Genomic DNA, 11,514 nt, shown 5'->3' with positions numbered 1-11,514 from the left:
GTTGAGGGCTTTAAACACTTCAGTGAGTTGGGCCTAGAATCAAACAAGCAACCAATCAATCCATCTGCTTTAAAATGGGGGTTATGCCCCAGCTAGCTATCTGGCTGCTTCATTTTGAACCAGTTGAAGTTTCCAGGTCATCTTCAAGAGCAGCCCCATGTAGAGCGCATTGCAATAATCCAATCTGGAAGTCATCAGAGCTTGGTGTACCATGGCCTAGTCATCACTGCCCAAATGGGGCCATGGCTGGTGAAGCAGCTGGAGATGGAAAAAGGTACTCCAAGCCACTAAGTCCAAGGCACCCTGAGTCACTTGAGCCTCCAGTGACAGTGTTGAAACCAGGAGCACCCCCAAACCACAGATGTGCTCCTAGGGTTGTGCATCCCCATCGAGAGCAGGCAGTACAGACAGAAAGACATCCTCCCCATGCCCCCTCAGGTATAAATAATAAAATTATTAAGTAGTACTATCATCATGATCATATGACTGATTGATGAGCAGGAAGGGGGAGATCTGCATCCTTCTCAGGATGCTGGGCTCAGCCTGCCTGCCCCCGGCACAGAGTCTACTGTAATTTTTCTTTCTTTCTCCCCTTCCGTTGCCAAAATAGTTCAAGCCTTGGGGTGGGATGTGGGGAGCCACCCTATTCTAAAGGTCATGAAGCTTACCTGGTGGCCTTAGGCCAATCACTGCCCTTCTCCACTTAACCTACATTGCAGGGTTGTTGTGAGGATAAAATGAGGAGGGGGAGTAAGTGAGATAAAAATATAAATTGTACAAAATACAGTGGAGAACTAATTGCTGAAGCAGAATGTTATTTTTGAGGGGAGCCTGTTTTGGGTTGAGCCCTTGAAAACTCCAGCCTCCAACTACCTACTTTTCTTAAAGAGTAAATCTACTTTGCCTATAGTGTAAGCGCCTGATCCTCAAAAGGCTTGCATACAATTTGGGGGGGGGGGCGGGGAAGGAAGAAAAAACAACAACCCAGCGCAGTCCGTTCAGTCTGCAGGGGAGCTCCTGTTTCGGATCCGATGCAGGTGCAACGAGTGGCGCCATGTGCCTAGCAGCCCGCTCCTGCCCACACGCTCCTGCCCACACGCTCCTGCCCACAAACCCGGCGGACCAAAGCGACGTTTCTCGGAAAGAGCCCTGCGGTGCCCGGAGCTGCCGCTGGGGGGCGCGGCGAGTCCTCCGCCGCTCGGGCGGCGCGAAGGGAAGGGGATGCGGACGGGGCCATTTGCGCCGCCAGGAGAGGGGGGGAGCGGCGGCGGGGGTCGCGCGCGGGGAGGGTTCCGCCGCGGCGGCCGGGGACCGGGATGGTCCAGGGAGCTCTAGGCCGTGGCCCTGCGGCCGGCACCGGCGAGCAGGCCGCGGCGGCTGCGGGCCTAGCGCCGCGGCCGGCCGGCGGGGGGTTGACGGAGCGGTTGGTTGGGGCCGGCGGCGGCCGAGGCACGGCGGCGGGGTCAGTTCTCTTTAGTGTTTGCCGATGTTGGAGGCGTCTCCCAAGTGTCCCTGGGAACCAGGTAACGGAGGCAGCGGGGGTGCCCGGACGGACCCCGACGGGACACCGGGAGGGACTGGGGGGAGCAGAGGCGAGCGCACCGGCTGACGCCGGGCTCGGGAGCCGCCTCCCTGCCTTGCCGCCCTCCTTGCCGCTCTGCCCCGGAGGCGGGCGGGTCGGGGACTCGGTCGTCGTCGTCCTGAGCCTGGTCGGTCGCCCTTGCGGGGCGGACGAGGCGCGCAGGTGAGAGGGACGTGCTGCTCTCGGAAGGCAAAACAAACACAAAATAAAAGAGCACGCCTGAGCAGCCAGAAAGAGCCCAAGGCTCTCCTCCTTCTTGGAATGGACGTGCCTTGAAATAAGGGATGCCCCCCACTCCCAAAAGGGAAACAAGTTCTCCGTCCACTTTATATAAATACTGTACCTGCCTGTTTCTATTCGGCCGCAGAGTTCTGGTTATTGGACCCCTTCATTGCTTAGCTAAAAAACCTCCAAAACTAGCCTCTTCTTCCTCCTCCTCCTCCTCCTCCATGGCTGTCCCTAGAGAGGGTGTGACTTTTTTTTGGCTCAGTTGCTGCGGCACCTAGTGGAAGCTGTATTGATCTTCACAGCTCATTCCCAAGTCCAGGGACTGCGTAGGGAACCCTTGATTCACCACTTCCTCCACTTTCTTAATCCCCATGGTTCATCCTTTAATGTGGAGTTAGGCTGGAGGCTTCTGACCTGAGGAAGCATGGCTTGAATTCTTCATTTGACTGCAACTTGCACCGCCTATAAATTACTTGAACACTTAAAGCATGTCTTGTCCTATCATCGTCTCCCACCCATGTGATTTTGTGTTCTGTTGTAGCCATGTTTTGTTTGTACTATGCCTTGGGCCATTTATTTAATAATGAACATTTATTATATTTGTATCCTGCCTTTTCTCCAAGAGGCTCAGGGCAGTGTAGATCAAGGATTCCCAAACTGTGGTCTTGGGCCACCTGTGTTCTGTGAGCCTCATTTAGGTGGCCCATGGCATGTTTGTAGATTTGTGGTTAAAAGACGGGAATGGTACATCCATCACATTTCATATAGATTTTAATTATATTTTTGCGCTTCTTTATTGTATTTTACTGTTTTAAAATTTGAATTATATGGAGTTAAAATTGTAATACAGTAGAATACAAAATATGTAAGAACCAAAAATAGCAATGAAAATACAATTAAAAATAATATATCATTTAGCACAGTGAAATACAATTGTTAAAATGGGCAGAAAACCATTAAGTGGCACACCAAGACTGATGGGAGTTATGGCTTGCAGAGGAACAGCCTATATCTGCGGAACCAGTGCAGATGCTGCCTGGAAATGGGTGACTACATTCTACAAGAGGTCCAATTTGATATTACATTTATTAGAGAGTTTCACATCAACTCCTGTCAGTATATAAAAAAGCATCATACACAGGACCTATCCTTGAAAGATGTAAGTTTACCTTGATGTAGAATGCAGTGGTGCATTGCTTGGCAGCATCTGCAACTGGTTCTGCAGATATAAGTTGGCCCCCTGCAATCCATAATGCCCATCAGTCCCACCAGCAACCCTAAATGAATGTGGGACATGCCCACCTCCTCACCTGTGTAATACTCTGTCACGTTAGATCTGACAGAGTTGCAGTTGTGTTTGAAGGTGAGAAACAAAAGTTATGCAGGAAGGCATCAGTGGCTTTCTTCATTTTTTAAACTTCTCCCCCACCTTTCATGATGGAGCTCAAGACAGTCTACATAGGTGGTTATCTCCTATACAGGTACTGACTGCACCCAGGTTACATAGCTTCAACAAGGGGATTATGTCTTCTGATATTTAGTTGTAATGCCCAAGAGAATGAGTAGGTTAGAAATGAAAGTAAATGAATAGATTAGTTTTCAAAGATCAGGGTTTTAAAGATCATACAAAGTTATGTTTACAAGTAGATGATATATGTTGTATAGTCAATTAGTAAAAGAAAAAATACCGAGAAAAAATATATTTGTATTGTGCTAGTGATGATCTGACACCAATTGACTAAGTTGGTGTGATGGCCTGGAATGTTTATAAATACTCCCAAGTGCCTATAAGCAAAGCAGTATAGGAAAAGTTGTCTTTTAGCTCATTTTCATTATACACACAGTGTTGGGGACAAGTATGCGGGGCATGCTTGAGGACTCGGAAGAGGTACCTTGAGACAGAAAGGTGAAAGGGCAAGGAGGCTGAAGGAATTTCACATACTGATTTGAATTAATCCACTAATAGTTTGGTTTCAGACATCTCTCCCAGTTTCAGTTTTATTGGGTTAGCTGTTACGAGTGCTTTAATATTGCTTATCTGGCCACTCTCTGAACTGATTAATTCCATTAAAACATTTTTACATCTGGTCATAGTAATATTTTAAGTTGCTAAAATACATAGTGATACATGAACTTTACTAAGGGCAGTGCAGTGATGTGAAAATGTGTGTCAGTCACAGATAGTTCGTGACAAAAAGTTATGGAGTAAACATTTGGTTTATAGGAGTTCTGGACAGCTTTCATAAGAGGGAAAGAGAGACAGAATAAATGAATTGGGACGTTGTTGCAAGCCACTATCATCTTTACTTTTCTGATTGTTAAACTGTCAAATGATACATCAGTATGCTGAGTTGTATTTTTATTAACTCTAATCTTTTTGACCTCTGACCTGCCTACTCAGCTACCTAGTTTTGATGCCATTGGTTGAGCAGCCAGATGTCATGGCCCAATGGCTGATATCATTTTAGCCCAATCCCAATAACTTTACCTCCAGCACTTTAAATATTGACTGCATGCAATAGTCTTTTGAATAAAACCCTTGCTGTTGCAAATTAGTCAGGTGGTTGAAGAGCCTTTCAGTGAAAACATTAGCCATAGTCTCATGCACTTACATGGTAGAAAGTCGCATTGAACTCAGTGCGACTTAATTCTTTGTAGAGGTGCATAGGATTTCATTGATTGACAGCTACTGCTTAGTTGAAGGAAATGATAAACTCTGTACAGTAAGCCCACAATTTACATGGGGGTTATGATTAGGAACCTCTGGGTTTTGATCATTCGGGAGCCGATTTGTTTGGGAGCCAAGGTGTTTGAGATCCAAGGTACGACTGTATTATTTACTAAATTTATATACTCCCATTCATCTGAAGATCTCTGGGTGGTTCACAAAATAAAAATACAGGATAAAAGCACAAAAACAAAACAATAACAACCCCTCTCACAAACACAAGTGGTTCAGGCTTTGTCAGACCTCAAATGCAAAAACTTCCAAACAGGGAGAAGCCACCAATAAGCTCTCCCGTGGAAGGTGCCCTTAAGAGTCTGTACTCAGTTGGTGTAAAGCACCAGACAGGACCTGCCCACCCATGAGGCAAGATGAGGCAACCACCTCAGGCAGCAGGATCTACAGGGGCAGCAGATCCCGATGTAGATCTTTATCCCTCCACCTTGTTCCTGATGCAGGTCTTCACTCACTTCTTCTCTGGCATTGGGGGGGGTGCATTTTGTGGTTCACCTCAGATGCCAAAATGTCTTGGTCTGGCCCTGGCATCAGAGCTGAATATATGAAAGACGTAGCTAATACAGCCAAGACTGATAATTTCTTTAATTGAAAACCATTTTTTAACAGTTCAGTTGGATTGCTGGCCATAGTTGTGCTTTCCCTTAGGGATGGAAAGAAGCACAAAATAATACTAATACTTTGGCGTATTTTTCCCCCCTTCAGTAAAAATCAATGGCACAAATCATGATGCAGACCACACCAAATCACTCTGGATCTCCCCAGTCTCCAGCAGTGCTAACCCCATCAGTAACAGCAACAGGTTCAGTGGTTCTTCAGCCCTCAGTGAATGGATCCATTCCAGAAGCAGCTGTCAATTGTAATAATTCCACAACTGGTCAGGTGGATTCCATACCTTCTAGCAACTCACAGGGTAAGGTGGTGGTGGATTTAAATTGTATTTTCATTTTGTGTGATCGGTGTTAGGGGGGTTGGAATAAGTGATTCACAAAGAGCACAGAATGAAAGAAATACTCAAAAACACCTAAAACACAATTAGTGCAGTTTCACTGCTTTTATTGAATTTAGCTTAATGTAGAGTTTTGTTTCCTGGGCACTATAGAAGCCCTGAAAAGAACTCACCTCTCTCCCAGCTTGACTGTACCTTCTACTGAAACGTTTAAAACTGCATGAAGTTATCCAAGTGTGTTTTCTACACTAGGACAAAATGTCTAAGACTTTTTTTTGGGTTTTTTTGGCAGCAAGTGGTATTTCTTTTGTAGCTCTGTAAGTAAAACATTGTTCCTGTCCTTGTAAACCGAAACACTGACCCCAAAAGTAAACCTGCAATGAAATTTTGTGTTGTTAATGAACATAAACAATAGGAGGAGAAATGAAATCACAGGAGGAATAAAATATTAGCAATTTCCAAGCTTTCTTCAGTTCAGGGAGCAGTGATTAAAAGGCTTAGATTAGAGGAGATGCTAGAAATGGAGAAACAATAAACAGAAAAAATGGGTTAGATCTAGACTTGCTCTTCTGCTAATGGAAGCCGATTCTCCCTTCTGTAGTAGTGCCCCCCATGCCATCTTTCATGCTGTTCTAGTAGATCCTCCAGCCTTCTGTAGCAGTTTATTTTTAGGGGCCTGTGGGCGGTGGCATAGGAAGGGGTGTTTGGTGGCTGTGGGCCACCCCGGGTGTCATCACTGGCCTGCAGTGCGCCCGAGCCACACATCTCTCCTGGGGAGTGACACACTGACTTAGACACCTGCAGGCTCTGCGCTGCCCGTAACAGCAACGTGGGACTTGTGGACTCAGTGGAGGTTCTGCACAGTGTGCTCTGCCCCGGCTTGCCCTGCTTCATGGGTGGCTTGCGCCACCCCTGGGTGCAGGACTTTTGCACTGCCCCGGGCGCCCAAGTAGCTAGCTATGCCACTGCTTGCAGGGAGGGGGGGAGGAATCTGCGAAAACTGCCTCTCCTATCCTTCTTTCCACCAGTGGGAGAATTGCATGAGTAAATGTGACTCAGGTCAGGTCTGGATGCAATACAGATACCTCGGGTTACAGACGCTTCTGGTTGTGTTTTTTCGGGTTGCAGACCGCCGAAACCCGGAAGTACTGAAACGGGTTACTTCCGGGTTTTGGCAGTCGTGCATGCATAGTAGCGCCGAATTGTGAACGCTGCGGGTTGCGAATGTGCATCCCGCATGGATCATGTTCGCAACCCGAGCGTCCACTGTACACAAATTGAGTTCAAGAAATTTTAGTATGTGCCAAAAACGAGCACATAACAGGTATTAATTATTTGAAGTATTCATAAAGATTCTAATTAGTAACTTAAAATACCGTATTTTTCGCCCCATAGGGCACACCGGCCCATAAGGCGCACCTAGGTTTTTTGGGGGGAAATAAAGAAAAAAATTATTTCCCCCCCTGGGCGCGAGCCTGGGGTGGGGGAAACCCGAGCTTCCCCCGACCCCAGCCCCCAGAACAGGCTGCTCTCCGCAAGCCGTGGGAGCCCTCCCGCGGCTTGCACAGAGCTACCTGAAGCCCTGGCGCGACTGCTCAGCATGCCGGGACTTCGGGATAAGAGGCAGCGCTGCGCAAGCCGGGGGAGGGCTCCCACAGCTTGCGCAGAGCTACCTGAAGCCCCGGCGCGACTGCTCAGCGCGCCCGGGCTTCGGGTGCAGGCAGCTCTGCGCAAGCCGGGGGAGCCCGGCGGGAACTCCCGCGGGCTCCCACGGCTTGCGGATAGCTTCCTGAAGCCTGGAGAGTGAGAGGGGTCAGTGCGCACCGAGCCCTCTCGCTTTCCAGGCTTCAGCGAAAGCCTGCATTCGCCCCATAGGATGCACACACATTTCCCCTTCATTTTTGGAGGGGAAAAGGTGCATCCTATAGGGCGAAAAATACAGTATATGTTATATAAATTCCTTAATGTTAAGATTCATATGGTTGAAGTAAAAATACATTAGGTATAAGATCCTGACTTTTAAACTTACCATCCAAATTCGTTTTTTTCTTCAACATGGTGTCTGAGATTTGTTTTCCAAAGTTTTAGCTAGTTTTTTTTTTTTTACTATTTCTACAAACTGATAATGATGTTTCCATATAAAAACAACCTTGTATCAATTTTATTTACAGTTCCTTTACAAGATAACATGGCAAACCCCAAAGAGAAAACTCCAATGTGTCTGGTAAATGAGTTGGCCCGTTTCAATAGAATTCAACCTCTGTATAAGCTCTTGAATGAACGAGGACCTGCTCATGCCAAGGTAACTTCATACATTTCCAGTGTATATGCCATTTGTTACCATTAGAACAGATTATAAACAGAGTAATCCTTGCTGAGTGTAACATCCCTGCAGTTCTGTAACTTTTAAGTTGCCACTAAATATATGATTTTTTCTTTCCTACACACATAATAAGTTTCAGTTGTACAAACTTTCCCTTATGATTTCAATCACGCAGTTCCAAAACTGCTTTGTTTTAATGCACCCCTATCACAAATGGAAGAAATACCCTTTCATGACTTCATAAAACCAACATTTTCCATCTTCTGCCTTCTTCATGATCCTGTTTTCCAGGGAAACCAGTGGCACCAGATAGTGATTTTGATGCAGTTGACTTTATAATTGGTTCATACAATAAAAGAGGATCTGGCTGTTAAAAGTTGACTCCATTAGAATCATAGAATCATAGAGTTGGAAGAGACCACAAGGGCCATCGAGTCCAACCCCCTGCCAAGCAGGAAACATTCTTCTTTGGGAATATTTATTTGGAGATCTTTATCGCCCCCTCCATTGCCTGGTGTGTAGCTGCTTGTACATTACTTAAAATAATTGTGTGGGTGTACACACACATACACATCTGGATCCAGAGTGACCCAGAGTGGAACTTTGCTCACAGGATGGACTTGCTAGTAAATTGTGGAAGAGACCATTTTCTCAGATTGCTCCTTCCCCTACAGTCCCTTGTGCCCTCTGCAGAACAGCATGGGAGGTGGTGTGGTGTGGGGCACAAGGAGAAGGGAGCAGTCGGTAAAAATCTCTCTCCCTTGTCTGGCAGCAGGAGCATCTGCTAGATTCAAATTATTTTCATAAACAGAAGGATACACCTTAGTATCTAACCTTATGCCAGCTGTTACATAGTTCTGCATCCAAACTTGGGTTAAACACAAGGTTGCTTTGGTAGGTACATACAGAAACATACACAAGATATTTGCTTTTCCCTGCAGTTCTATAGGATTAAAATAGATTGCCTTGATATATAATTTTTTAAAAGCATAGGGCCCTTTCAAAGCTACCATCAAAATAAAGCTTAAATTGGCAGACTGTGACACTGATCCAAGGCAGAGATCCTTTTCAGTCTTTTTCATTTTTACATAGGAAGACAAAAAACACCAGCAAGTCTCAGGACACGGGGTCACAGAGGTGATCTATGATTTGATAGTAAAAAATAAGAGCATCTATAAGGATTCGTCCCTTTGGTCCCTGTTTTGCTGCCATGGCAGTACTGGAAAATACCAGGCCCATGTGGTTTTATGTGGGTTTATGGTGGGTGTGTCCTGCCAACCTAGCAGTTCGAAAGCATGTCAAAGTGCAAGTAGATAAATAGGTACCACTCCGGCGGGAAGGTAAACGGCATTTCTGTGTGCTGCTCTGGTTCGCCAGAAGCAGCTTAGTCATGCTGGCCACATGACCCAGAAGCTGTATGCTGGCTCCCTCGGCCAATAAAGCGAGATGAGCGCCGCAACCCCAGAGTTGGTCACGACTAGACCTAATGGTCAGGGATCCCTTTACCTTTACCTTTATGGTGGGTGTGGGTGAAAACAAGCCATTTCAAGAGGATCAGTTTCAATGGTCCTGACTTTTGTGTGTGTATGATTCTCCCCCTGGTCTCTACTCCAGTCTCACAGGTTGCTCCCCTTTTCCTAACATTCCCTTTTGATCATTCTGCTTGCTGCTCAGCTGCTAATCTCAGCTGAAAGAAGAAGTGGGGAAGAGCATTGCTCTTTTTGCTACCTCCTTAGCTCTATGCAGTGCTTCCAAGGACATCTGCACTCAGAGTGGGAAATTTGCCACCCACATTAGTTCTGAAGTTGTTCCATCAGCTGTGCAAAAAAGTGGCAGTGGGCAATATGAATGGCACATGCAGATACACCTGGTGCTTGTAAACTAGAGGTAATATATTCACTAGTCACCTGTGCTTGCTAGGGCTGATGAGAGTCAGTCCAAAATCTCCAGAGAGTAGATGACATATTTCACAAACATATTTCGCTAACATTGACCTTATTTACTTGCCCTTTACGTCTTTGAAGATGTTCACGGTGCAGTTGACTCTTGGAGAGCAGACATGGGATGCTGAAGGAAGCAGTATTAAAAAGGCTCATCATTCTGCTGCTAGCAAAGCTCTGAGTGAAACTACCCTCCCCAAACCAGCACCTAGGCCACCCAAAAACAATGTTAATAATAATCCAGGTAAGTCACCATTCTACTTGCCACAATATTCATGAATGTGTTCAGCCTGGGTTAGTGTCATTTCAGCTGCGGTATATAGCAAGCATAATTGAAGCTGGAAAACAGGAATCAGCGGAATGATGAAAAGCTAAGCTCTTATCATGAGATTGCGTAATTATTCATTATATTTCCATAGCAAGAGCTATTGAGCTTTCATATTTCTGCAAGATTCAGCTCCAAAGTATGTAAATTGCATTAATATGAACTGCATTAATTTGTTGGGGGAGGGAATGGTGACCAGGCACAAAATCAACACATTTGAACTGCTTATTTGTCTTAATAAAGCTAGACAAGGAAGAATTTTAACTCATGTCTTTGCAAGAGGGTGTCATGTTAAAGTACATGCAAAGGATGCGTTCGGTTCTACATTTTGCACTATTTGACCAGCAGAGGGCTGTAGAACACCTGTGATTCAAAACCTATGTTGCTAAATTGCAAAAGGAGGGACGTCAGATCTACTATATCACTTTTCTGAAAGCAAACTATGTTTTTGACAGAAAAGCACCGCTAGTAACAGTTCTGTTGGTATAGTAAGATCATGACAGGACCAGCTAAAATGTTGTGTGTTTCTGCTTTATTTGTCAAAATGAGATGATAAAACTTTTACTACTATAGCAGTTTCATACTGATCTATATTAAAATAAAACTTGAGACTCTCCAAAGCTGAACTAACAGAGTTCTGAATGTAGAATTTGTTTCAGAATGTAGATTACTACATTCTACAGTCTATAGAATGTAGATTACTACATAATACACTGCATATTGGGAATGCCTTGCCTTTCCCAGTGCATCTGTTGAGATTGGCAGAGGAAGTTTGCTGGTGCTGTCTGTTTTCTGTGGTGACACAATACAGGGCCTTCTTTGTACTGGCACATTGACTGTTGGACACCCTCCCTCTGAAAGTATGTTTGCCACCCTCAGTAGCTACCTTTTGATGCCAACTCAAGCTGTGTTTTTTCATTCAGGCTTTTTGTAGACTAAGCATGAATATTAGTCATTATTGTCATTGTTAATGTTTTCTGCTGTGTATGTTGTAATGATTGTTTTAGATTTTTCAAAGTTCTGTTTTTATTGTGTGTTGTATTCATGTGATTGACATGTTATGCCTTGCATGATTTAAATGGATGTAGGATGATTTAAAATTAAACTTAAACATAATAATAATCATTTATAAATAGTTCTCTTTATCAGTACAAAATTATTCTGTGCAAAGTACAAAGATAAAGTGTTTTGTGGAGTGACAGTTGGTCTAATACAGTGTATTATTTTGTCTTTCTGGTGTTAGTTATCCTATATATAGGGTAGCTTCACAATATTCAGTTCTTACATGGAAGACCACCCAGTAAAGAAATTGATGTGAAACTTGTTTCATAGAATTGTAAGGTTGGAAGAGATTTCCCTGAGGGTCATTTGGTCCAACCCCTGCAATGCAGGAATCACAACATGGGGTTTCCCATCCAATTTTTAAA

At 44.8% G+C, this 11,514-nt stretch overlaps 1 protein-coding gene across 4 annotated transcripts in view; it reads left to right on the top strand.

Moving 5' to 3' along the window:
- Positions 1 to 1,363: 1,363 nt before the first annotated feature.
- The window catches only part of STAU2 (staufen double-stranded RNA binding protein 2), a 142,319-nt gene continuing 132,168 nt past the window's right edge, over positions 1,364 to 11,514 (top strand). For 3 of the 4 annotated variants that reach the window (XR_013840512.1, XM_079983083.1, XM_079983085.1), the window contains exons 1-4: positions 1,364 to 1,523; positions 5,256 to 5,463; positions 7,671 to 7,801; positions 9,847 to 10,006. Coding sequence is in view for 3 of the 4 variants with exons in the window: in XM_079983083.1 (XP_079839209.1) it covers positions 5,265 to 5,463; positions 7,671 to 7,801; positions 9,847 to 10,006 (490 nt within the window). In the remaining variant the exon portion in view is untranslated. Of the gene's footprint in view, positions 1,524 to 1,612; positions 1,745 to 5,255; positions 5,464 to 7,670; positions 7,802 to 9,846; positions 10,007 to 11,514 lie in introns of those variants that run through there. The other variant, XM_079983084.1, reaches the window with a different exon arrangement.

This window comes from Podarcis cretensis (assembly GCF_951804945.1).
Source record: "Podarcis cretensis genome assembly, chromosome: 7".
Taxonomy (NCBI): domain Eukaryota; kingdom Metazoa; phylum Chordata; class Lepidosauria; order Squamata; family Lacertidae; genus Podarcis; species Podarcis cretensis.
The sequence above is the reverse complement of the archived record's forward strand: the minus strand, read 5'-3'. Positions and strand labels throughout refer to the sequence as shown.